At 43.9% G+C, this 27,749-nt stretch overlaps 1 protein-coding gene across 1 annotated transcript; it reads right to left on the reverse strand.

Moving 5' to 3' along the window:
• Positions 1 to 689: 689 nt before the first annotated feature.
• GRK7 (G protein-coupled receptor kinase 7) lies at positions 690 to 27,749 on the reverse strand. Its single transcript, XM_007086349.3, has 4 exons — positions 27,138 to 27,749; positions 25,367 to 25,804; positions 6,998 to 7,272; positions 690 to 1,174 (listed from the first exon to the last, which is right to left on the reverse strand). Exons 1-4 carry the CDS (start codon positions 27,747 to 27,749, stop codon positions 838 to 840), a joined length of 1,662 nt encoding a protein of 553 aa, XP_007086411.1. The 3' UTR covers positions 690 to 837.

Below are 27,749 nucleotides of genomic sequence, written 5' to 3' on the forward strand. Positions count from 1 at the left end.
TTAGTATTTTTAAAAGATCCCTAGGTGATTCCAAAGTTTAGCAAAGTTTGGGAACGAATGGGATGTGAAAAACTACACATAAGCAATTTGTAGCATGTTCCCTAAAGGACTCGACTTATGGAATACTTTAAATTCACAGGTCTCATGTATGTTTACATTTAAAATACTTCAACATTATAATGGTAAAATATTTCAAAAATATGAGTAAGAGACTTTCAGTAAATTAAAATTTTTTCTGTAATTTAAAATATTGCCCAAACACTACAATCCACTCTTTTTCAGGAGGGAGAATATCAGGAACATTTATTTCCAGCTTCCGAATCTTTTTTATAAGTACAGAAGCAGAAGAAATACTGAAAGAAGAAGGGAAGAAGGGATATAAACAAAGAAAAACTAAAATGATTATTTACTAAGAATTGCAAATGCTCATTTACTGAGTACACCACAAAGTTCCAATCTCTATTCCTAGGACTTTGTGTCATTTTCAGGGACATGATGCTGGAGGGCTCATGCTTTTAGTTTATCAAAATAAACCTGAGTGTTCCTTTTCCCAGCCCTTGGTGAAAACTGAAACTTTACTTGACTCATCTTTATGAAAAAAAGAGAAAGAAGAAAGAGATGGAGGGAGAGAGAGGAGGGAAGGAAGGGTGGGAGGGAGGGAGGAAGGCAAGAGAAAAATGTGTCCTAGTGGTGAGCTCACCTGTCCTTTGAACTGTTCTATGGTTGAAATGCCCCTCCTGATTGATCAGTCCTCATTCAACAGATTTTCATGTGTTAGGAACATTCAAGGATTATGTCAGCTGAAATTCCTGCTGCCCATCTGGTAGAGAGAACAACTTATAATAACAAACACACACCAGACTTGGATGAATTACCATCCCCACAACCTGCAGGCCTGTTGGGGTCATTCAATTCTTCAAACAGTCCCGTTTCTATAATTTCTTCCTGCCATGCTATGGGGACAGCACCTGTTGCAAATCTTTGGAAGAATGTCTTATCTTTATCATCAAATTCAATTCCCCGAACCTCAGAGAAATCTTCAATTTCAGCGATGTCTTTGGCATAAACCACGGAAGGGTCTGGCACAAATGGGGGCTCAACTAGGCCAGCTTCCAGGCGAGCAAAATTGATGGTTTTGAAGAAAGGGTGTTGCCTGGGATCATCAGACTTCTCTCTGTAAAGAAAGGAGATGGTCAGACTGAGTCACACTAACAAACCAAAACAGGAAATGTTCTAACAATACAAAATGTGCAGCATTCTTTTCCTGTAATACATTTCATTTTAATTGCAAAGACAATATAATGACATAAAGAATAATTTAGAAAAATAATGACTTCAAAAATCACCTTACACAGACAGTAGCATTTTCATTGTTTGCAGATAAACCTTCACATGTAGATCTAATTTTTAGAGTCAAGCAGTTGACATGACTTTTATCCTTAGTGTTTTGTGGAAATACAAGCAAAATTCAGTGAGGCCAGAATCTGCTTGCCTGCAACTTTATAGTCATTGCATTTTGCTCTGCCCTTCAGGGTCAGACAGAACAATGGAAGCATGTCTCTGCCCACCACATTATAAAAGACAGCACCCATATCTCCCCACTCTTCATATGACATGGTGTCTAGGAGCTCCACCTACCTCCCCCCACTGCCACAATATTTTTAAAGACTTAAAAAAAATGCGTTAGGGGGCGCCTGGGTGGCTCAGTCGGTTGAGTGTCTGACTTCGGCTCAGGTCATGATCACAGCTTGTGAGTTTGAGACCCACGTTGGGCTCTGTGCTGACAGCTCGGAACATGGAGCCTGCTTCGGATTCTGTGTCTCCCTCTCTCTGTCCCTAACCCATTCACATTCCGTCTCTGTCAAAAATAAATAAACATAAAAAAAATTTTTTTAAATGCATTAGTAATTATTAGTGTTAATGAGCATACTTTCAGTGCCCAAGACTATGGTTATTTGTTATCAAACCCTTGTCTAGAAATTATTCCAGCATTTACCTTAGAATAAAGGAGAAAAATATACGTTCTCAATTGTGTAACCTCTTATATTAGTTATCTATTTCTGTGTAACAAGCTACCCTAACATTTAGTGACTTAAAACAACAAACATTTATTATCTCACAATTTTTGTGGGTCAAGAATCTATAAATGGTTTCACTAGGTGCCTCTTTCATGAGGTTACAGTAAAGCTGTTCAAGGCTGTGGTCTCATCTGAAGGTTTGAGTGGAGTTGAGGGAGAAAATCTGCTTCTAAGCTCACTCACGTGGTTATTGGCGAGCCTCCATTCCTCACCATGTGAGCCACTGCAGAAGGCTACTTTATAACTTTGCACCTGGATTTCCCCAGGGCAAATGATTAAAGAGGAAGGGAGGGAGGGAGGGAGGAAGGGAGGGAGGGAGGGAGGCGGGGAGGGAAGGAGAGGAGGAGAGAGAGAGAGAGAGAGAGAGAGAGAGAGAGAGAGGGAAAGCAAGCCCAAGATTAAAAAAGCACAGTCTTTTAATACCTTATCTTGGAAATGACATCTCATTATTTCTGCTATATTTTTAGAAGCAAATCAATAAGTCCAGCCCACGCTTAAGGGAAGGGATTACACAGGACTGTGGATAATAGAAGGGGGATCTTTGGGAACCATACGAGGGGCAGCCTACCACACATTTCTTTTGGTCCCCCTTAAGTCCAAGTTTTAAAGAAATAAAAAGAGGGCTATATTGTGGCATCAGATTCAAATGATTTTTTCCTTTTTTTTTTTGTTTATTTATTTATTTGAGACAGAGACAGCATGAATGGGGGAGGGGCAGAGAAAGAGGGAAAAAGGGAGAATCCCAAGCAGGCTCTGCACTGCCAGTGCAGAGCCCAACACAGGGTTTGAACTCAGAAGCCATGAGATCATGACCTAAGCCGAAACCAAGAGTCAGACGCTTAACCAGCTGAGCCACCCAGGCACCCCTTCCTTTTTCTTTTATGTGAATAGATATACTGCTCTAAGAAATATCTTCTCTTACGCAAAAGTCGATTTCTGTCATAAATCAACCTTATTAAAAATTAATCACGTTCATAGTTTTCCCTTTACTTTTATTCCAGTTATCAAAGAGCTTTCAGGAAAAGGACTGAGGACTTCTCCCATATACCCCCTTCACAGACTCCCTACAATGTCAGATAATTACTGCAGCAGACTCTATCCAATAGGTTCTAAACACAATAATGACATTACTAATAACGGCAGGGAGAATAACTAGCATCTATCCAGAGCCTACTCTCAACTAACACAAAGTGAAGCGCTGTTATCACAGTCAACCATCACAACAATGCCTGTCTTGTCTTTTAACTGCATTTTTAACCTCTTTTACCCTCTTCAGTTGCTTCTGCATTCATAAATAGCTGTGCCTCTGAAAAAGCCAAAAGACATAGGTGAGTTTTTCAAAGGAAAATTGTAATCGAATATTATTGTGAAAAAGAGAAATTCAGTTGGAGGCGTCTGATGTCTAGCCATTCTCTGGGTTGTTTTCTGTGGTTCAGGCCTAGCACCGTCCAGAAAGGTGGGTGCAGGGCTCCTTGGACTTGTCTCATTATGCACCAGCTGAAAAACAGGTATGGAGAACTGCATCAGGAGATACTGCAGGTGTCTCTCTTTTTCTCAAAGCCACCAAGTCTCCCTCAACTGAAAGGAAGGAAAATGCGGGCTTGCCATCTCCTAGAACTCACTGACCGGTGTCTGTCTGTGTGGCTTACATCCTGTAGAGTCACAGTCTTGAGGGAGGGTTACTGAGATCATTTGAAGCTTCGAAGATGGATTTTTCTCTGTAGTTAGGTTTATGAGGTATAATTCACATAGCAACATTCAACATTTTAAGGTATCAGATTTTGGTGTGGGGAGGGTATCACGTAGATTTTACATGTGGCAGAACAAGGAAAGAGCTAGAATTCCGTCCAAGTAGATCAGGAATGAACCCCAAGTCTCGGAGTCTCAACGAAAACGAGAGTTGGAATGGGACCAGGTGCCCTGAGGAAGGAGCTCACACCACCTTGATGACCATCAGCAGGCATGAACACAATGTCCCACAGGTCAAGAGTCCTCCTCAAACTCACTCAGAGCAGTTTTAACTTGGATAAACAGAGTGCCCAGGGGCTCAGTAACCTTGAGAAACTTGTCAAGCCGGTCTTGACATCAGGATGAACAGTTCTCAAGTAATATCTCAAGCAACAGGCCCAAATGGCCTTGGCTTGTCCGGCAGGGATGGCTGACTGCAGCCCTTTTGCAACTAGTCACAAAGGACAAAAGGAACAATAGCCCCCGAAAGGTTTTCTTTATGTTCTCCATCACCCCAACTAGATGCCCCTGGGGGGCAGGGTCCATGCTTTATGCCCTTTTCCACTAAATGTCTGTGGTGCTGATGCTGACAATAAAGACCAGGCTTTGTAACCCCTATTCCTTTTACTCGGTGTCTGGGACACTGCAAAGTTGATCACTTTACTTTTTGCACTGGTGTCTCTTATGTCAGTTCTGTAATTAGAAATAACATGTATTATTTTACTCTTGAATCTTTCCCTGGCAGCTTCGTGCAGAGATCTTTTTTGCCCACCATTATGCAGTGCACTTTGGACAAACAGGAGAGGCTACTGGTTGAGGCGGCATCTTTTGTAACAGCCAAACGGGCCACGGTAGGAAAGGAGATTCTCCTGCTTGTTGGGGTAGATTTCATTTCACAGCATTTACAGGTGCTCTTGTGTTCCTGAACCCCACATCGAGATTACAATGGATTTTCTTGTAACAGTCAATGAAGCAAAGATACCACCTGACCATACACTGTGGGGTTTGGTCTGCCAAGAACAGTATGTATTGGTATGAAATTATGTGTTGGAGAAGCACTTAAGTCAGAGGCTTGCACGGTTATTTGATCTTGTTCTGCTGCACTAACTGATCAGAATAAAACCTGCAAAATGTTTAAATGGGCTTTAGCTTTTATTTTATTGGAAAACACGATAAATCCTCTCAAGAGCCCTTGTGAGATGCTCAGAAAAGCTTTCCACTTTTCTGCAAAATTAATTCACAGACCTATGAAGACAAAGGGAAGATCCTTTCAGTGGCATCTAAAGAAGGAAAGGGTTTTTAAAATTTATTTCAAATGTTCATGAATGCAACAGGGAGGGGCCACGTGACCCATCTTCTGTGTGACATGCTGTGTAGGCATTTGCTCGGCCCTGAAGGACACCACTAAATCAATCAAGCATTATCTCATTTGAATTTTTAAAAAAATACAGAGTTGAAATGAAAATGTTGGAAGGTTTTGTCTTTCACTGAACAGCTGGTTTTTATATGCCTTTTCTCTAATGTTGTAAACAGTTTTATTCAAAACAGTCACAACAACAGATGCTTTATTAAAAGGTTTTGCTTGATGGAGCAGCTTCAGGCAATGAGCCAGGGCTTTAAGGTGGCATTTTCCCGAAGAAGTTTGTCAACATTTCATTTTATATACCCACAGCGTGTTTATAGATTTTCAATCAATCCTGGCAAGCGGTGGTGTTCCCTTCAGGGAAGTCATCTAGAGAGACTGTTTGCTTTCCTTGCTGCCTCGGCCGCTGTTAGTGTGCCCGCTCATCCTCCCTGTGCTTGAGAACCCGCGCGTAGACACGGTCAATGGTCACCATTTCTGTGTCTCCTCTCCTTCCTGGGCACATGGAAGACAACACTAGCCAGACCCTTTGACCTTGGGCAGGGCCAAGACTCATTCTGGGCAAACGGAAATGTGTGTGAAGTGCTGTGCAAGTGGGTCACTTCCTGACCGAGGCGGTACAAAGTTCCCCAGGTTCTCCGTGCTCTCTTCTCTTGCTACATCAACTGGAAGCCACGAGTTCCAATGGAGCTGTCAGATGGAAGCAGCCTGGATCTCTGAGTCACTGCTCAGTAGGGAGACACCCTGGAGTGCTGCTGGACCCACAAGGGACTTTGTGTGAATGAGAAAAATTCCATTAGTTTTAAGCTGCAGAGACTCTGGGATTTGCTTGTTATCATGACGTGGCCTATTCTGACCACAGTAATACAACATTGGAATCTACACAGGAAAATCAGCTCCATGTTTTACTTCACATAAATGCATAATTTCCACCAAATTTCAAAATACGTGTTTGTTAGTTTGGTGTCTGTCATGCTTTGGAAGTTATTACAAATGGATTTTGTTTTGCTATTTAAAAAAATCAGGTCGGGGCACCTGGGTGGCTCAGTCAGTTAAGTGTCCAACTCTTGATTTTGGCTCAGGTCCAGGCTTGTGGGTTCAGGCCCTGCATCAGGCTCTCTGCTGTCAGCTTGAAGCCTACTTTGGATCCTTGGTCCCCCTGTCTCTCTCTGCACCTTCCCCACCAGCATGTATGTGTGGTCTCTCTCTCTCTCTCAAAAGTAAATAAACATTAAAAAAATTTTTTTTGATTAAAAAAAATTACGTGGCAGAATATTCGGGGTGCCTGGGTGACTCAGTTAAGTCCTACTCTTGATCTCTTGATTTTGGCTCAGGTCATGATCTTCAGGTCATGAGATCAAGCTCTGCCTCGGGCTCCGTGCTCAGTGGGGAGCCCACTTGGATTCTTTCTCACCCTCTTTCTGTGCCCCTCTGCTCAAGCACTCGTGTGGTGTCTCACAAAATAAATAAATATTAAAAATATATAGTAAATATAAATAATATGTTTTTAATATATATCTATATACATTATATATTTATACATATTTCATATATGTTATCATATTATATGTTCTATTATATATTATATATTTCATATATAATATATATATGAAAACAAGATATATATACATATCTTGGAGATTGTTCCATATCAAGTGCTTATAGTGTTTGAAAGTATCAGAAATACTTAACCATATAACATGCAAATAATAATAGGAAAATAATAATAAAACTTAACCTCAAGGCCTCAGCACTAATCCAAAGTACGTTCTAAATCCCCATGGACAATGCTGACACTGCTAACCACCTCTGTTATATGGTAGTTTACCTGCTTCCTAAACGTTGTTCTGGTTTCTTAGCCAAGAAGAGTCTGCAAATATCTTTTGCTTCCTCCGTGAAGTTATCATGTTGGAATCTGACCTCTTCTTTCAGGGTTCTTTGCTTTAAATCCTCTTTACTGACTTTTTCCTTGTAATCTTTGAATGGTGTTCGTCCAGCAACCATTTCATAAATACTGCATCCCATTGCAAACCAGTCCACAGGATAGGAATAACTCACTTTTTCCATTAGGATTTCAGGAGCCATATAACCATTGGTTCCAGCCTGTAATACCCCAAACAAGAAACAAAACAAAAATACTAATGTGAGTGTAACAAACACTGCTGATTGCCTATCCAATACTCATTCTCCTTTTCTTTCTTTGTTAAGGGAATCTTAACTTATTTGGGGTGGCAATGTGTCTAATCTATTCTAGTCCCTGCTTTTCCAGCATCGTCTAGTGCAGTTGGGGCAGGCCATGTGATCCATTTTGGCAAATGAGACATAAAGAGGATTTAGCTGCAGTGCATTATAAAAGGGACAAATGAGGCTGTCCTTGAAGTGGGACACTTCATCACTAAGTTGAAAAGTTCAAGTAGATGTCTTTATGATTCCCCTAAGCTCGGCCTCTGTATTTTATTCACAGGTAATAGAAAATTAGATGCATGGTATTTTTTTTTAAAGTTCACTTATTTATTTTGAGAGAGAGAGGAAGAGAGAGTACGTGCAGGCACATGTGAGTGGGGAGGGGCAGAGAGAGACAGAGGGAGAGAGAGAACCCCCAGCAAGCTCTACACTGTCAGAGCAGAGCCATTCAGTGTGGGCCTCGAACTCATGAACCATGAGCCAAAATCACCAGTTGGTTACTTAACGGACAGCCACCCAGGCACCCCTAGATGCATGGTTTTTAAAGGTTGAGCACTTTAGGTTGCTAAAGGTTTTTAAAGGTTGCTAATATTGAATGTTCATATATTATCCGGTCTGTGATTCTTATTCTATTTGCTACGTACTGATATTAATCTCACACATCTCTGCCTGTCTCTGCATTGAAAATTAGCAGAGTCATTTTAATCTAGAAAATTCCACATATGAAATTTCATCTAACATGCATGAGTATATTTTGTAGGCACCCTTCAAATGGCAATACATGCCAAATGACCACTGGATTTAAAAAAGTATTTTTTAAATACATATTTTTTGTTACAGCAAAATACATATAACATAAAAGTTGTCATCGTAATAATTTTTAAATGTACAGTTCAAGAGTATTAAGTACATTCACCTTGTTGTACAACCATGATCACTATCTATCTCCAGAATTCTTTTCACCTTGCAAAACTGAAACTCTATACCCATTACATAACTCCCCATTGCCCCCACTCCCCAGGCCCTGGCAACCACCATTCTACTTTCTGTCTCTATTAATCTGCCTACCCTAGGTCCCTCATATATGTGGAATCAAGCAGTTATTGTCCTTTTGTGAATGTGTGATTTTAATAATTAATTCAATATTTAATGAATACCTATAACATACCTCATTATTATAAACCATGTATATATGTGTGTAAGTATGTGTGTATATACACATGGTTTATAATATGCATATACACACACACACAAACACATTATGATTTCATAAAAACTAAGTTGTTTTTGGTTAAAGTACAATGCATAACTTCTTCAGCAATTAAAAATTCAAAGTACACCCTAAAATGACAATATGCTTCCATTAGTACATAAAAATGATAATATAAATTATTGGCAGAGTTGTGAAAAACAGATGTGCTGTGTAAATTGACCCAGACTTTTAGGAGAGCAGTAAGATATAAATAGTCATAGACAATAATATGTACCAACTGTTCCTTTTCTTCAACCAGTTGACTTGCCTTTGGAGTATGTATCTCAAAGAAATGACTCAGAAGGAAAAAGAAATCTATGCTGAGATGTTCACAGCTTCATTATTCATAATGGTCACAAGCTGGAAATTTCCAAATGCCCATCAATAAAGACAACAGACTAAAGTCTACTGTTAATACCAAGAAGTTTAAATATATACTGGGTTTCACACACCAATTATAAATATGCATTCCAGTACACCAAAAAAGTTAGAAAAGTGTTTTTAGTTGTTTATTTGGTGATTTTTTTTTCTGTCTAATTCTTAAGTATATGTTTTTTACATGCACAGTATATAGCTTGCATTAGGAATATTAAATTTCACAGGTAATTTCTACGTGGATAACAACAATGAAAAACATATATGACCCAAGCACTAATGAGAAGTAATTGGCCGGTTCTGGAAGTGACTGGGGTCTGACGGGCTGGGCATGAGTCAGCGCAGCACTGCTGTTTTCATAGAAGCTGATATATAATTTGGGTGACCATATGTTCCGGTTTGCCCGGTACAGTCCCAGTTTACATCTGTTGCCCTGGCATCTTGTCTAGTTTTGCATTTGTCCAGACAAAAGGTCCTGTAGGCTCCTCTAAGGCCCAGGATATAGTCTCACTCATCTTTGTATCCAAACTAGGTACTTACTGCAGGGCCTCATCTGGTGCATGCCCAACAAAATGTTTGTTAAGTAAACAATAGCAACGATGGTAACTGGATGTTTTCCATTCACTATCCAACCAATATTTATTGAGTCATGCCCTCCAGTGAGTTCTAGAGATACCAACACATATAATACCCGGCCTTTGCCCTTCAGGATTTACAGGCTGGTAGAGACAGGTCAAAAGGTCAACTCAGTAAAGTAGGGTAAATGCCATAATGGGAGTATAAAACAAGCACAGAGAGGCCAGAAGGGGTGTGTGTGTGTGTGTGTGTGTGTGTGTGTTGGGGATACTTCACTGAAGGGTGATAGCTGAGCTGAATCATGAGGGAAGAATCTGTCACACACAGAAAGCTAGCTAGCTAATAAGCATATGTGAGATGTGAAGCCAGGAATAATGTGGGGAGCTTTAAGGAATTTGACATTTCTGGAATACAAGATCTGTGGGATGCAATGGTGGGAGGGGAGACCAGAGGGAGAGATGAGGATGAGATTGAGAAACACTATATGCCAAAATAGCAAAAACTCATTCCCAGTCTCCCTTTTCCCTTCTATCCCTCTACTAGAGAGGCCAGAAGGCTAAGCACTCCATCTCCCAGCTTCCTTTGTACCTAGGGTAACCTTGTGCAAGGTCAAGGTGCTAAGGGTTGGGGAAGAGGGGGAATGAGCTTGCTTAGAAATACATAAAAGAGGGGCACCTGGGTGGCGCAGTCAGTTGAGAATCCAACTCTTGATTTTGGCTCGGGTCAAGATCTCAGGGTTGGGCATGGAGCCTGCTTGGCATTATCTCTCTCCCTCTCTGGCTGCCCCTCCCCTGCTCATATGCTCTGTCTTGCTCTCGCTCTCTCAAAATAAACACATAAACATTTAAAAAATATATATAAAAGATATAAGACAGATTAATAGATCAATAGAGGGATGGATAAATGGATAGACATGTGACAAAGTGAATCTAATAAAATATTGATGACATACAATGGAACATTGGCCTTAAAAGGAATGAAGTACTGATATATGCTACAATATGGATGAATCATGAAGACATTATGCCAAGTTAAAGAAGCCAAACACAAATGGCCACATATTGTATGTCTCCATGTGTATATAATGTCCAAAATAGGCAATTCCATGCAGCCAAGAAACGCATTAGTGGTTGCTTACGGTTGGGGGGGGGGGTGGGGTGGCGGTGGGAGTGATGCTAAAGGGTAGGGGATTTCTTTCTGGGTTGAAGAAAAATTTCTGAAACTGTGATAATGTTTGCATGGCTCTATGAATATACTAAAACCCACTGACGTGTGTACTTTAAATGGGTCAGTTTTATGGCAGTTAAATTATATCTCAATAAAGCTGTTCCAAATGTCTACAGTAAAAGCTAGATAATGGGTATACAGGTTCTTGATGTGGAATTCTTTCCTACATGTTTGAAAGTTTTTATAATAAGAACATAGAGGGGAAAAAGGAGTGAGGGAAGGGGATGCAATGCCAGGCATTACTGGATGGCTGCCGGTTCACCAGGAACAAGAGAATCTTCTGGAAGGGTTATAAAGAGGAACTGCAGGAGAGAGGGAAGGAGGGGGAATCCATCTGCCCAGCTCCCTCCCATCTCCTACTTCCACGAATCATGGATTACCCAAAATCTAACTGGTCTGTATTTCCAGATATGTCATCCAGACCTTTAGCAGCTGCCTAGAAACCAGGATTCACATCGCACAGTATGATATTTCCTCCAATTCTAAAAGTAGAGGAGCAACTAGGCCTACAAGTGGAGCCAGGAGGGTGCTGTCCTAAACAGAGAGAAGAGGCAGAGAGGGACTGTGAGAAGGTGTGTGAGGTTTGTGGCCCAGTATACAAACCTGATGAAACTTCTCAATGATGTACTTTGGTGTGGGGCTTTTTCCATCTGTGATGCTGGTTACTGGTTGGCTGCTTAATCCAGAAACTAATGGCTGTCAGAATCTGGAAACTTTCTCATATTATTTCTTTGATCATTTTCTCCCTTCCATTTTCTTTCCTCTCTTGTTCTTTTTGGAAATCCTCGATGAATCCCCTATGTTTCTTATCTTTTGCTTTTATTTTCCATCTGTCTTTTCTTTCTTTCTTTCTTTCTTTCTTTCTTTCTTTCTTTCTTTCTTTCTTTCTTTCTTCTTTCTCTCTCCCTCCCTCCTTCCTTCCCTCCCTCCTTCCTTCCCTCCCTCCTTTCTTTCTTTTCTTTTCTCTTCTTTTCCTTCTTTCTTTCCAGGACATTCCCTCTATTTTTTCTCCAATTCTTCTTCTTTTTTTTAAGTATTTTATTATGGGAAATTTCAAGCATACACAAAAGAGAGATGAGAATAATAAATCCAGTATAGGCTACACTCAGCTTTGACAATTATCAACAAATGGTCAATCTTGTTTCATCTCTTATCCCTGACCCACTCCTACTGCCCCAGACTATCCTCGACATCATATCACTTGTATTTCACTATGAATCTCTAAAAGATAAGGCCACTTAAAAAAACAAACAATGCCAAAGCACTACAATACCATTATCTCATTTTAAAAGTAGCAATAATTCTTTATCATTATCAAAATCTGGAGATGCTTACACTTCTCCACTTGTCCTGTAAACCTGTCCTGTAAATAGTTTGTTATACAAATAAGGTCAATACAGTGTAATTGCTTGGTATGTCTTGTAAATTTTTGTGAATATATAAATACCTCATCTCTCTGCCTCTCAGCCCTTTGAAAGTTTTTGTTAGAAAAAGTGGCTAAACTATAGAGTATCCCAGGTGAGATTTTGCTGATAGCATCCCTATGGTATCATTTAACATGTTCCTCTATCCTTAGTGTTTCCTATAAATCAATAGCTAGATCTAGAGGCTTAATCCTTCTACTGAAATTTCATTTCTGCAAATGTTTTTTATTAACATACAATTAACATAGAAAAATGTGCAGATAGTAGATGTTCAGTTAAATAAATTTTGATAATTGAATTTACCCATATAAGCACCACCCAAGCAAGATATAGAATACTTTTATCCACCCAGAAAGTTCTCTTGTGTCTCTTTCTAGTCCATTCTCCTCCCTACTTTGCAGGCAACCACTTTCTGATTTCTGTCACCATAGATAAGTTTTGTCTGTTCTTGGATTTCATGTAAATGGAATTGTAGGTATTCTTTTGTGTCTGATTTCTTTTTTTTTTTTTTTTGACATAATGTTTTGAGATTTATCCATGTTGTTCTGCAAACTTATTCATGATTTTTTTTATTTCCAAATGTCCTTTTCTTCTCTGAATGTTTCTTGTTTTCTAGCATTTGTTCTTGTTTCATGGATGCAGCATTTCCTCTTCAATCTCATATGATATTAATTATAAATAAAAAAATGTTCTATTCATTGCATTGTTTCTGCTCTCTATAAGCTTCTTTCTTCTGTTGGTTTTTGCATAGTCTTTCATTTTGGAAGGTTCTTTCAAATAATAAATGATCTTTGACTATTCATGTTTAAAGCTGACAAGCAGCTTGTCAAATGATGGGCTTCACCATAGGGTGATCCTGCCAAGCCATTTCAATGGGGACCCACCCCATCTGTGAGTATCCATAGACCTTTTGTGTTAGCATGCTCAGTTTCCCCAGACAGAGATGCTCCAATACCCCACCTGAAAGGGGTCAGCCTGCTTGCTCTCATTCTGGGAGCTAAGGTGTGGAGGGGACGGAGGGTCTCCCTGTACAAAGTATTTCACTCTCTACAACTCTCAGCTGAGTTATATGTTCCTGGGTCCAGCTTCTCTCTGGTTCAGTCCCTTCTGCTGGGGTTGGAGAGGCATGATGAAAGATTACAAACAACATCCAAGTGCAGTTTAGATGGTGGTGATTGGTAAATTCTACTTAGCAATACTGATTGTGAGCTTGCTCTGTGTGTGGTCCCCTTCCAATTAGCAGATTTCAGAGGTGAGTGACTTTAAGGATTAAAATAGCTAATCAGGACACCAGATAAACATCGGTTGCTCAGTAGAAGGTATAGGGTGAAAGGAGAGAACATGCCTTGTCCTAAAACAAAGGATGTAAGACACAGGCTGGGGAGAAAATTGGAAATAATGTACAATACTTACTACGTGCTTATTACATGCTAAATATTTTCTCAAGTGCTTTACGTGAATTTCTCGTTTCATCTCTATGATAAACCTATGAGACAGAAACTATTTTATCTCCCATTTTACAGATTAGAAAACAGAACCACAGAGGGTTTAAATCTTACCCGGGGTCATCCACCCAGGATTCACACACAGGTCTGCACTCTGAACCACGACATTGCACTGCCTCTATGGAAGTAGGTGAGCTGGCTGTTTCAAACTCTTCCAGGTTCCCTTCAGATTTCTCTGCTCCCCTTAGAGTCCTCTCATTCCCTCTCTCTATCTATCAAGGACCAAGACCTCATCTTGGTCCATTCTTGCTTAAGCTGCTTCCCTTCCCCTTTCCCCAACAAGCTCTTCATCCTTTCCCTGTATCTCTGCTCATCAGGCTGGCTGGGCTGCTCCACACAAGCAACCTCTGCTAGGAGGTGGGGACCAGACCCTGAGCCATCCTCCAGGACCATCTTGCTCCCTCCCCAGGGAAATAAATGAAGAGTCGGCCCACCATCCTCACAGCACTACAGCCTCTTGGTATAATGGAAGGAGCACAGGACAGCATGCAGGGCAGCTTGAGATGCATTCCAAATAGTTTTCAGGACTATCTTTACCTCTTGGCCCTAAAGACAGAAAATGTCAGTGATGGAATTTTGAAGGGCACCACCTCCTTGAGGAGTGGAGGTATTTCACAGAGAAGAATGGAATTAGAGGCACACGCCAGACTCTGAGCACCCAAATTCCATCGCAGCCTCCAGCTGAAAAAATTAATTGCCTGCCCTTTATGCCATTTGTCTTCTGCATGTGAACTGCCTCCTCAGAGTGGGGTGGGAGGAGAGAATTAGCCAAGCAGCATGGGGCAGGGTCCAACCATGCTGACCTCTCACAGCTTAGTTTAACTCCTGCAGTTACAAAGGGCCCCCGCACATCAGTCTCTGTGTCATCAAAACAGTCGCTTTCAGTCCATGTGACCAGAACTGCCATTGCCAGGGCTATAGGGATCACCCAAGTGTCAGCAGCAACAAAACACTTAGTGGAGGTTTTGTGTATGTTTTTTGTTTTGTTTCCTTCCTTCCCCCCTTCCCTTTTTTTTTCTTTTGGTTTTACAATGCCTTTTGATGGACCTACATAGTCAAGACCTGGTCAGGCAAAACAAGATATCCCCAGCATGGCAGGGCATCAAGCATCACACCGCACAGGGTTTAGGAAGCCAGTAATGACGCCTCCTTTATACTCCCCCCCCTCCCCCAGGGGGCAGCAAGAAGTGCATCTACTACAGTCAACACATGTGTACTGCTTAGGCCCATCAGGACCTCCTGACACCTACAGGCGTTGAAAGTTGGAGGGAGGTGCACACGCTAGTCTCAGATCAGGATCAGAGCCAGCCTGTCAGGACCTGCGCAGATGCCCCTGTAGCTGTCCTCACTCTTACCCTTGGGCCCATGGGAGCTGAGTGGCAGGGCCAGGCTGGGCAGTCCCAATGTGGCTCTGGACAGCAGTGGACTGTGACCCTGGCAGAGCTGAGAACAGGGAGGGGACTTTCAATGGGACTGAGAGGGCACAGTTCACAACTTAATAGTTCTGTGTATCCATAAAAAAAGGGTGTGTGTGCAAGTATGCTTGTGTACGTGCAGGTCCTTCAAGGTCAAAGTCACCAGTAAACCTCCAGCTCCCACTGAATCTGAAAAGTTGGCAAGCTTAAATTCCATCGTTAGAAGAAATGCCAGCGTCGTGCCCCTGGTGCGACCAGGCCAGACTGGAGTTGATGACTGGGTGGGGAGAAATATGCAGAAAAGGAAGCTCTCTGGGTTTGTCGGTGGTGGCCCAGCAAACTGACCAGCAGAGAAAGAAACTGCCCGGGATGCTTCTTCCAACCCCCCCCAACCCCAGCTCATCACAAACCAGATCCACTCGACAGCACAATCCAAACAGAAGAGGGAATCAGAATGTACATCTTTTGTTTGCCGTGGCAGGAGAACTGTTGAGCAGAGGAAAAAAACAAGCTGAGCTTAGCGCTATCAGCTGTTTCCTGGGGCTCTCTCCTTCCTTCCTCCGAGGGGGGCCTGGCCGCTTTGTTCTCGTTCCCAGCTGCTCCTCTGCGCCTTTAAGCGGTGGCCTTTGCAGACCTCAGAGGAATGCGGCCTGAGACCCCAGGGGATTTAGCTCCGAGGCTCCGCCTGCGTGCTCGGCCCCAGGCTGCAGCCTCCAGAGTGCCTGCTCTTGCACCTGGTCTGCTTTCTGCTGGCCACTTCCTAGGTGGGCAGCAGGAGCCTCACCAGAGGTGGCTTCCTGCTTTTTGTGACAGCCGAGGGAGGACACCTATTTCAGAGAGCCCCTGCAGGGGATCCAAAAGAGAGGTTTCTGCAATAATGCTTTCCACAGCTGTACAGCCTGGTGTCATTCTGCTGTGGTTCGGATTCCAGCTCTCTCACTTACTGGTCACCCCCTGCCTCACAGCTCTTACTTCATAGGACTGTGATGAGGATTAAAGCGCTAAGACCTACTGAATACCTCCCAAAAGCCTGGCACAGAGCAGAGGCTTAACAGGTGTTAGAGACCACAGTCACCAAGCCTGGGTTCCGGTTGTCTCAGGCAGGACAGCCACCCAAGAAGAAAGACTCCAAAACCTCTGAGACTACATCAGATTGAAATTCAGGGCCTGGCACACGGGCAGAGATCGATAGTCGCGATTCTTCCACTGGAGTGTGTTCTTCGGTGGCTCCACGTTCCCTAGTGGATCTCTCCGGCAGAGGGCTGAGGCCCATTTTCCATGGTGTCCCTAAGATGCTCAGAATGAAACCACAAGTGAGTACCATGTGACTGTGAGGAAGCAAGGCAACTACATGCCTGATGGGCTCAGTCTACAGGGGAGCTGCGTGCCCCCGCCCCACTGCACCTGCTGCGGCCCCATAGTCCTGCTGGCTCCCTGTGCCTCTCAGAACAAAGCACAGGTGCAGAGGTCACCTGAGAAGCCCAGTGCCAACAGGTGAGGCACAAACAATGCAACAGAAGGAACTGTGACTGAGGGGTCTGGTATTTGGCTTCTGGTAGGATAATCAGAACAATCATTTCTTGAGTACCTACTAAAGGTTTACCCTTTGCTAGGCTTTTATCTACCTTGTTTCTTAATCTTATCATTAAGCTTAAGAGGCAGACAGCCTGGGGTCAAGTGCAGGGCTAAGCCAGCCTAAGTGCATGTCTGTGCCAATTACAAGAAGGCACCCTGCACAGCTTGGGTTGGCCCTCAGTCCTCAGCATCCCTATGGCCGAGTGCCCCACGTGAGGGGTCAGTCTGTGCACCGCAGCCACGGTAAGTGTCAGAACCAGGACTGACACACATATCCCTTCCATCTGGTTGACGCTGAGGATCATATTTCATCAGCTGCACCTGATCTGAATGGATCATCTGGGCTGCCAACACGTGTCCACATCAACTTCCATGATGCAACTTTTTGGTTCCCCGCATGACAGTCCCCTCCTGCCGCCCCTGCAGACCTCCTGGCTCTCTTTCCTCACTTCCACAACTCACTGGACAATGTGTCTCCAGTGTCCTCCAGTTCCCAGGTCCTCCTATTTACTGCCATCCCAACTCTCTCTTCCTGAGTGTCCTTCCAAGCCTGCTTTGTCATTTTCCTGCCTGAAAGCTTTCAATGGCTCCCCAGCACCCTAGGCCCTGAGTTCAAATGCCCTTGCCTGACTCCTCCAGCCCCCGAGGGCCTGACATCTGCTATACTCTCCAGTTGTACTCTCTGCACCCTTCCCACCCAGTGACTCCACACTCTGGGCAGCTGCAGAGTCGTTCTGTGCCTGAGCCCCGGGCCTCTTGTTCAGGCCTTTAGCTCGGCAGGATTTTTCAACTGTGACAGCACAGACATTGTGGGCCAGATCATTCGTTGTGGTGAGGGCTGTGCTGTGCACTATAGGATGTTTAGCAGGATCCTTGGCCTCTACCCACCAGATGCCAGTAGCACTTCCCCCATCACGACAACCAAAATGACTGTAAGGAAGGCCAAAAGTCCCTTGGGGGCCAGAATTGCCCTCAGTTGAGGACTCCTTTGCCCAGCCTTTACCCTTCCTCCTCACCTGCCTAGCTTGCTTGCCTTTAAGTCTCAACTCAGTTGTCATCACCTCCTGGAAGCCCTTCCCGACACCACAATCCAATGTCAGGCACCCGACTGACAGTCGGGCAGTGAGAACTGCCCTTTTACTTGTCAGTCTCCTCCCTGTCCTGGGGCTTTAGGAAGGCAAGCATTTGTGTGCCTGGTTCCCTATACTCAGGGTCCAAGTCTGTACCTGTGATACAACCTTACTTATAAATCACCCCTGACACCCCTCTTTCCCTTACGCCTTTTCCAAATCACTGAGGCCTATTCATTCTGAAATCTCTTCCCAGTTCATCCATTGTGCTCTGGCTCCACCAGAGCTGCTCTGAGATCTGAGCTGCTACCTTCTCTCACCTGGATTACAAATGATCATAATCCACCTGAATCCCCTTGGTCGGTTCTTACTTCAGACTAATTTTCTTTTTTCTTTTCTTTTCTTTTCTTTTCTTTTCTTTTCTTTTCTTTTCTTTTTTCTCTTTTCTCTTCTTTTCTTTTTTCTTTTCTTCTCTTTTCTTTTCTTTCCCTTTTCTTTCTTCCTTCCTTCCTTCCTTCCTTCCTTCCTTCCTTCCTTCTTTCCTTCCTTCCTTTCTTAAATGTTTACTTTTGAGAAAGAGAGTTGAGTTGGGGAGGGGCACAGAGAGGGAGAGAGTGAGAATCCAAACTAGGCTGCACGCTGTCAGCACAGAGCCCCACCTGGGGCTCGAACTCACAAACTATGAGATCATGACCTGAGCCAAAGTCAGACGTTTACCACCCAGGTGCCCCCAGACTAATTTTTTCAAAACAGAAATCTAAGTATTTTGTTCCCTTGATTAAATCCTTTCAAAGACTTACTGATACTTTTTTTTTTTCAGTAGGCTTCACACCCAGCATGGAGCCCAACATGGGGCTTGAATCCAGGACTCTGAGATCAAGCCCTGAGCTGAGATCAAGAGATACACACTCAACCGCTCAACTGACAGAACCACCCAGGTACCTCCTTTCTGATACTCTTAAGCAAAAAACTGGAGTCCTTAACATGGCCTGTAATGCCAGGTTTGCTGTGGCCCTTGACACCTCTCCGGCTTCATTTGAACCACATTTCCTCTTGCTTTGTCCTTTTCCTTTCTTGGCTTCCTTTTATTTCCCAAAAAGCAACAGGTCCCTTGCACTGGCGATCCGACGTGGAGTGGAGACCATGGTACTTTGGCCAGATCCCCTCTTCAGGTGTGGCCTCCACTCCTCCTGGGATCAAGGCCAGCCTCCAATGCTGTGCTGTGCCCGGCAGCAGCCCAGTGCTAGGGTTAAAAGTTGTACAGAGACTGTCTTGACCCATTATTGAATCTTTATCTTGTAAATTAAGTCCAATGAGACAATGAAGCATGTGCCTGCGGCATGCAGCCTGGCTCACACACAGTCCTGTCTCCTGCCACATTTCTGCCTCCCAGTCGTGGGCTCCTGGTTGTCTCCTCCACTGTCTCTGCTCAGCAACTGTTGTGAGTCCCTGCCCCTGTGGAGGCCTGGACTCAGGTGCAGCATTGGGTTCAGGGTTGGGGTCAGGCACATGCTTCCTCAGGCCCAGCTAGTGGGTGGGGCCCTGAGGCCTAGGAGGGTCTTCCCTCACTCCTATCTCTCCAAGCCTGAGGGAATGTGACACTGAATAGCAAATAAAAAACCACCATGACTTGTTGAAAGATTGATCATGGAAGACAGGAGAAAGCTTTCTGCTGATATTTGAACGAGGGTCCTCCGTTAGCAATTTGCAAGAAGCTTGGAACTTATATGGCCAGCCCTCGCTGGGAGCATTGACTGCTGATGGCTCACAGCTGCACCTCACCCTGGGAACTGCCCTCCACCCCAGGCAACTGCCTGGCCCCAAGCTGCCCCCTGTAGCAGCAGCCCAAGGTCACTGACGGGCCCTTTAAGGGATCCCTAAAAGGTACGGCCTCTGAAGGGCCATCCCAACTCAAGAGCTTGTTGAAGGATTGACTGAGGTCTTAGTTCCTTCCACTTCATTGTGGGTCAGCTTCTCCCTCTGCTAAGTCCTGCCTTCTTCATGCATACATCTCCTGAGAATGCACCTTAATAAGTCTTCCACATGGAAATGGGTCTCTGAGTCTGTATCCAGGAAACCCAGCCCAAGACACTCTCCTAGGACTTTGCTGTGTGAATACCTATCTGTCCCTCTGATATCAAGTTACGTTGTATTTCTCTTATGGTTAACTCTCTGCCTCTCACGTGTTAAGTCAAATCCTCCTTGGAGATCCCCATGTACCACATCTTCACAGCATTTGTCATAATTGAAATTTTACATTCCTGTGAGTAATTATTAAGTTCTATCTTCCCCACTAGACTAAGTTCCATGAGGGCAGGAAATCATGTCCACTTTTTGCTCATCATTCTATCTCTTAGGTTTAGCACAGTCCTGGTATGTGGGAAATGCTGGTACATATATGTTGAATGAAGGAGTGAGTGAATGAATGACTGCCTTTTGAATGAAGGGATGTTAAAAATAATTCTAAGACTATAACAAATATTTCTGAATGCCTTTCAACAGTGGTAAATACTTTGAAAATGGATTTGAAGTTCTGGTAGTGATCAAAAATTACTAGGAATTAATTTAGTTAATGATAGTGGTTGTAATTTTGGTGGAGACCAATGTGTGACCAAGAAATCACCAGAATTCCTCTCCTGTAAGGCTCTTACACTGTTTCTCAGACGTAAATTCTCAAAGAGAAAAAATTTTGGAGCAGGGTCATAATGATTGTGAGGTATGTAGGTGTTAATTTTTTTTAATGTTTATTTATTTGTGAGAGAGTGCAAGCAGGTGAGGGGCAGAGAGAGGGGAACAGAGGATCCAAAGTGGGCTCTGTGCTGACAGCAGTGAGCTGGATGTGGGGTTCGAACTCTCAAACCGTGAGATCATGACCTGAGCTGAAGTCAGACGCTCCACCGACTGAGCCACCCAGGCACCCCTGTGGGTGTTAATTTTGATGAAACACATTCTGAGATCTTTTAAAACTCCCTTATTCAGGGGCACCTGGGTGGCTCAGTCAGTTAAGCATTTGACTTTGGCTCAGGCCATGATCTCGCAGCTCATGGATTTGAGCCCTGCGTCGGGCTCTGAGCTGACAGCTCAGAGCCTGAAGCCTGCTTTGGATTCTGTGTTTCTGTTCCTCCCCTGCTCGTGCTCTCTCTCTCTCTTTCTCGCTCTCAAAAGTAAATAAGCATAAATTTTTTTTTTTAAATCACTTATCCAGTGTGTCTCTAGCATTGTATTTGGGACAAAAGAGACTTCAAAATAAATATAATGCCCAACCTCTGTCACCCATGATCCCCCTGAATATGAGGAGTTGGTCAGAAATGTCAGAGCAGGACAAGGTAACCAGATGTGTCAAAAGGTTTTTGGTCACTGTTCTAATTTCATTCCTTCCCATTCCTGACAAAAGAGCAAGTCTTAAAGACTCATGTTCCATAAAATATGAAGGCCACTGTTCTCCACAGAGAATTCAGAAACTGAAAGTCTCTCCCCATGAGTCCCACTGCCCAATTTTCCTATTATATTTTCCTGAAGAGTCTAAAAAAGTGATATGAATTAGTTTTATTGTATGCATGTAGATGTCAGCTGAGAACAGGCAGGAGTGCTTATCACACTTATTAAAAATGCACACAGACAGTGGCTGGGATCATGTTTAGTTATATTGTGCCTACGTGTGGGAGGCTGGCTCTGAGACATTAGTCACATCATTCCCTGTGTAGGTGGGGGTGCTCCTTTTTGAAGTCTTCACTCTGGGAGTTCAAGTAGATTTGTGGTTGGTATCCACATCAGACCAGGCTGAGGAAGATATGCTAATGTCATCACATGTACTTATTCTGAGGTTTACTGAGAGAAAGCCTTTCACAGTATTAAAAACCATAAGCTCTATGTCCTGCCCTCTGTGTGAATTTAACAGAGTAGAAACGAAACTGTAAGTGCCCTGGTGGGCGCCTGAGTGGCTCAGTCGGTTAAGCATTCAATTCTTGATTTTGGCTCAGATTTTGATCTCACTGTTGTGAAACCGAGCCTGCATCAGGCTCTGTGCTGAGTGTGGAGCCTGCTTAAGATTCTCTCTCGCCCTCTTCCTCGGCCCCTCTCCCCAACTCACGTGTGTACACAACATGCATGTGCATGCTGTCTCTCTCTGTCTCAAAATCAAAATCAAAACCAAAATCTGTAAGTGCCCTCGAATCTGATGTACCCAGATTCATGTCACATATCAGCAATGTGACTTTGAGTGGGTAACTTAACCTCTCTGAATCTCAATTTCTCCATCTGTAAAATGGAGCTATTAATATTCCTACCTCATAGAATCTTCTATGAGGGTCCCATCATCCCTTGATTAAGGGGTCAGAAGTCTTTCAAACTTTTCAAACCACAGAGGTAACAGCAGTTATTAGGGACATCTACTGCTTTTTGCCTAGCTGACATCCATTTCTCATTCTTTTCCATCCTGATTTTCCTTTGGAGAACACATTCTCGTGTTTAGATAGGACAGACCTTCTCCCTGGCTCCTGGGAATAGCAGTGATTGCATCCTGGCCAGTAGAATTGGTTGTGCTTGGACATGTGACCTAAGTTGTCCACTGAGAGTCTTCACTGGGAAATGTGAAGGAATTTTTCTTAAAGAAGTGTTTTCTGTCCATGGGGTTGCTCAGTTGGTAGGGTATGTATGAAGATGGCCTCTATGTGGGGATCACCCGAGTGAGAGTGAGGCTAACGTGAAGGACAGCAGTGTGGGGAAACAGAGGGAGAGATCCCCAGGGACACTGCTCAGGCACCTGGATCAGGCCAGTCTTCTGAGCTTCTTAGTTATGAAAACTATTAATTTCATTTCTTAAGTAACTTCACTTTGTTCCATAAGAACCCTGACTGATAGTCCCATAAATCATAGTAACTATTCCATACATTAATCTTTTGAATTTACAATTCTTTTCCTCCAAATAATTCAAAGACTTATCTCACAGACTCATAAAACTTGGGAGACGAAGGAGGCCCTTAGGCCTGCCTAAAATGGCAGACAGTAACTCCGTGACACAGCTGGGACAGGGATCCAGGTTTTATGTCTCCCAAGCCAGCACTCTTAAACATCCCTGCCTCTCCCGGTGTGTCTGCCTTGGCCTTTCTCACACCTGAGTGGAGACACCTGTGTCTTTCTTCCCTGGGGTGTCTCCCTCTGTCACCACATTTTAGGAGTGGTTCTGTGCTCACCTCATCCCGTCACTGATGACAACCACATTTTAAGAGAAGTCAGTCCAGATATGGGTCTTGATGGAGCCTAGGTGAGAGGCCAGGGGCTGCTGAACTCTGGGCATATGACTACTCAGAGCCCAAAGCCTTTCCTCAACCTTCATTACCTACTGTGTAGATCCTTCTAGTTGCTGCTTGTGGGGACCCAAACCCAGTCTCTTTTTCCTTTAATTCATCTTACATAGTGTCCAAAGCATCTTCCTAAAGGGTCACTCTGGTCATGCCACTTTCTTGTTGAAAAACCTTCAATGGCTCCCTATTGCCTATACAGCAATGTCCAAAGTGCTTTACCTAGTGTCCCCCAATAGCCTTAAAGGGACTGCGCCCTTCCAAGGATGCCTAGCTCCTACCTAGGGAAGAGTTACCCACTTGGAAGAATCAAGTCCAGAGTTTCAAATTCTGTTACAGCCTCACGTTCTATTATGATAGATGGTACACATTCTGAGCCCTATTAGAAAGGACAACATTGTCCTTCTAACAATGTCTAGCACCTTGCTAATATTCTTTATTCATTTTGATGCTATCATATAAAAATCTTTCCCCCAGTTACCTTCCTTTATTAGTTCATAGTTCAGGTCAGAAGTCTGGGCACAGCATGGCAAGGTTCTTTGATTATGATCTTACAAGACCAAAGTCAAGATGTCTGGTAGACTGTCTTATCTGGTGCTCAGGATTCTCTTCCAAATTCAGACAGTTATGGAGCATGGAAAGGACCAAAATCTCAGAGATGTCGATCTCATCATCCTGCAGCTGTGGAATTAATGCCAGCACCACTAATCTCCACACTACTTGTTACATAAGGAAAATAAAGCCCTGTCTTGTTTAATTCACTGCTATTTGGGTTTTCTATGATATGCTGCCGAGATCAACCCTTAACTGATACAGCTCCCATGACTATGCCACTCCTACCCCTCAACCTACTTATTTAACCTCTTCAAGGCTCCTCTTCCACATCCTCTACACGTTCATGTTCCTCAGCTTCTATCCTTGCTCCTCTCCTCTTGGATGCTGCCCAAGTCACGATGACTCCAAATCCCAATATCTAGCCCAGACCTTTCTCCACAGTACCAGACCTATAGGTCTAAATGCCCAGGGAACATCTGGACCTGCCTGTCACATATACAACACAATCACCGCTGAACTTGCCAGCTTTCCAACAGTTTTACTCCTCTAAGCAGTCATTGGAGCTAGAGACCCTCCCTCTTCTTTGCCTTCATACCCAGCTGGTCCTAATGTCCCAGCAGGTCTCTTTCCAATGGTGCCAATCTATTCACACTTCTTCAATCCTACTGTCTTGAATCCCTCCTAACTAGGTCCTCTGCCTCCCATCTATAATCCAAGTTAGTCTTCTAAAAATGTGAATCTACTCACGTCATTCCCCTTGTTAAAACCCTTCAAGGGCTCCTCAACCCCCATAAGAAAGTATTCAATGACCTTGCATGATCTGAGCCCTACACATCTTGTCAAAATCCCTTATGTTACAGCCACATAAAATCACCTGCACTTTCCCAAACTTGCCATGATTTTTCTCACTTCCTTGGCTGATTGTCCTCGCTGCCTTGTAAGCTGGAAACTGTACAAAAACAAAGTTTCAAGTGAATGTTTAAGAACCTGATTTGGGCCCTTGTCTCCCACCTTTGTGCACAGAAACTCAAAGGTAAAGACCTGTCAGAATCCCAGAGATTTTGTATTGTTTACTTAACATAATTGCTTAATTAATCAAAGAATTAATACCCTTTTAATCAAAGAATTCTCTGCAAGCCACTTTGAAACAAACTGATCAAAACAAACTAGTTGCCTTTGTTCTCTGCTACAAATTTTCATTCAGAATTTCATCTGTATCCAAAGTAAAACATTCCCCCATCCACACTCAACGGGAAAGGAGATATTTACTTTAATGTGCTAAGTGTTAGGGTTTCTTCTTTTTCTTATCCTATTAAAATTTACCTCCTAGGTTCCTGGAATTTTAGGACCCAGCCCCTAAAATTTTCCAGAGGAGGAAACCGAGGTTTTATGGACTCAGGAATGTAGCACCAGGGAGGTGGTCATTGGTGGAACATACTACATGCCGACTATGGATTCAGCTCTTTCCATCTCACCATGAAAACACAGACCATTTCCAACTCACAAAGAAAGCTCCCTGTGCCTGCCAGGAAAGGAGAGCAAAGTAACCCCCAAATAACCAGTTAAGCTAATCCTCTTACATCACTCCACTTAAGGCAAGATGACAACATAAGGGCTTTAGGGAGAAGGAAATTAGAAGAATTATGTCCAACACTCCATTTGCCCTGGGAATAGATCAGCCCTCTCCCCTTCTCTCCGACTCTGTACCCCACCCTTGGGACCAAGGGAGAGCCACTCACCCTCTGTGTGACAGGCTTGTCATCCTGGATCTGCACGGCCAGCCCTAGGTCAGACAGCCTGCAGTTGCCGAGGTCATCCAGAAGCACATTCTCCGGCTTCATGTCCCGGTAGACAATACCGAGTGAGTGGAGGTGCAGCACTCCACAGGTCATCTGGGCCGAGTAGAAGACCACCCTGCTCATGTCCAGGCCCCGTGTACCCACACTGTAGATGTGGAACTTGAGGTCTCCCCCATTCATCAGGCTCATGACCAGGCAGAGATGGGACTTGGTTTCAAAGGCATAGGCCAGAGAGACGATGAAAGGACTGCTGACCTTTTCCAAGATTTCCTTTTCTGAAAGAGCCATTTTCTCACCATTTTTCTTCTTCAGCCGCTTCTTGTCCAGTTTCTTACAGGCATACATCTTACCAGTGTTTCTCACCTGGACAGCACATACCTTAGAGAGAGAAAGAAAGGGAGAGGATGAGGTAGAAGTAAGAAGCACTAATGGGAGAAGACAGCAAGGTTGATACAGGGGATGAAAGGGCAGAAATCAGGTGAGGTGAAAAGATGGCAGGCTTCTGAGAAAAGAGAAGCCAAAAGCAATAGGGGTTCTTCAAGAAAGAGCTAGGACCACAATGAGGTACTCTGCACCCTCCACCCATTTAGGGGGGCCATAATGAAAAAGAAAGGGAAAATAGCAAGTGTTAGCAAGGATGTGGAAAAACTGGAACCTTTGTGCATTGCTGGTGGGAACATAAAACGTGTAAGATTTTGGTGGTTCCCCAAAAAGTTAAACATAGAATTGCCACATGACCCAGCCATTCCACTCCTGGGCATATACACAAGAGAAATGAAAACAGGTATTAAAATACATGTACATGAACGTTCGCAGCAGCACTGTTCACAGTAGCCAAAAGGCATAAAAACCCAAGTGCCCAATAACAGATGAATGGGTAAGTGACATGTAGTCTACCCACACAATAGAATATTCACCCGTAAGAAGGAATAAAGTACTAATATATCTGCAACATTAGTGAACTTCCAAAACACTATACTCGGTGAAAGAAGCCAGATTCTAAAGGTCACATATTGTGTGATTCCATTTAGATGAAACATCAGGGTAGGCAAATCCATGGAGACAGAGAGCAGACCAGTGGTCGCCAGGGACTGTGGGGACGGAACTGGGGAGTAACTGTTAATGGGTACAAGGGTGATGAAAATGTCTTGGAACTACATAGAGGTGATGGTTACACAACACTATGATGCATGTATTCAATGCCACTGAAATGGCTACTGGTTAATTTTATGTTACGTGAATTTTACCTCAAAAAATGTTTTTCTAGTTAGAAAGATAAAGAGCTGATCATGGCAGTGGTATAAAATTGATTCTCAACTTTACTTCAAGATGAATGTTTTCTCAGATACCTGAAGTTTTCTCAAATCAGGTCCATTACCACAATTAAGGGAAACGGAGAGCTCCCGTGGTCGTGTGCTGCTATCATTCTCGTGTCTGGGGGGCACTACAGTGTGCTCCTGGCGTAGACCCCATCATAAAGATTCTCGGCCAACTCCACATTTTGTTTGTCTTTCCCAACCCACTCTCATTTTATTTCACATGGTGGCCAGAAAAAAGATGTGGGAGCCAGCTAGGAATTCTCCACAGGCGGCACTGAAATCAGTTCTAAGTAGGTCCTCTTGAGGTTTTTTTGTTGTTGTTGTTAACGCAAAACCAAATCCTTTTATGCTGTGTACTTCACCTTCCAGCACAGCCATTCTGAGACACTTACCTCCCCAAAACCACCTTTCCCCAGAACTCGGAACTCATCGAAGTACTTGTCCGACACCGGTTGCATCTCAAAGACCTTCCACTGCAGAAACTTGTCATAGAAGGGGCTGGCCAGGAAATCCCGGAAGGGCTGGTCCTGCAAGAAGGCCATGACCTCAGCCTTGGCCTGTGCCACCAGGGCTATCTGATCTTCCTTGGTGGTGGCTGCTTGGCACTTGGTGGCCAGAGCTGGGCTGAGGAAGGGATGTGGGTGCCCTGGAGCAGAAGCAGCCACACAAGTGGCCACTAGCCCCTGCAGCATGCTGCCCTTGACAGGACCCTCCTCAGCCAGCTCCCAACTCTGCACCTCCTCAAGGAAGGCCACGGCCTCTTGGTATGGGGGCACTGTGGCTAGGAAGTCCCGGAAGAGGCGGCGGCCAATGGGCTGCTGCTCGCACAGGTTGTTGAAGTCCTGGGGCAGGGACTGGCGGAGCTGGGTGCAGGACTGTGGCCCAGGCAGCACCAGACTCCGGCGTCGCCTCTGCAGCTCCTTGCTGTCTCCATCCAAGGTCTTCCGGGCCTGCAGGTAGGCTGTGTTGGCAATCAGGTTGTCCAGGCCCCCCATGTCGACCAT

The sequence above is a fragment of the Panthera tigris genome, chromosome C2 (genome assembly GCF_018350195.1).
Source record: "Panthera tigris isolate Pti1 chromosome C2, P.tigris_Pti1_mat1.1, whole genome shotgun sequence".
Classification (NCBI taxonomy): Eukaryota; Metazoa; Chordata; class Mammalia; order Carnivora; family Felidae; genus Panthera; species Panthera tigris.

What these genes read in the sequence shown, in the direction of transcription:
- GRK7 (XM_007086349.3), bottom strand. Translation starts at nt 27,749, where the DNA reads ATGGTCGACATGGGGGGCCTGGACAACCTGATTGCCAACACAGCCTAC. An exon ending in ACAAGCCTGTCACACAGAGG is followed by an intron (nt 7,273 to 25,366) that starts GTGAGTGGCTCT and finishes GGGGTATTACAG; the next exon opens with GCTGGAACCAATGGTTATAT. An exon ending in GAACAACGTTTAGGAAGCAG is followed by an intron (nt 1,175 to 6,997) that starts GTAAACTACCAT and finishes CTTTCTTTACAG; the next exon opens with AGAGAAGTCTGATGATCCCA.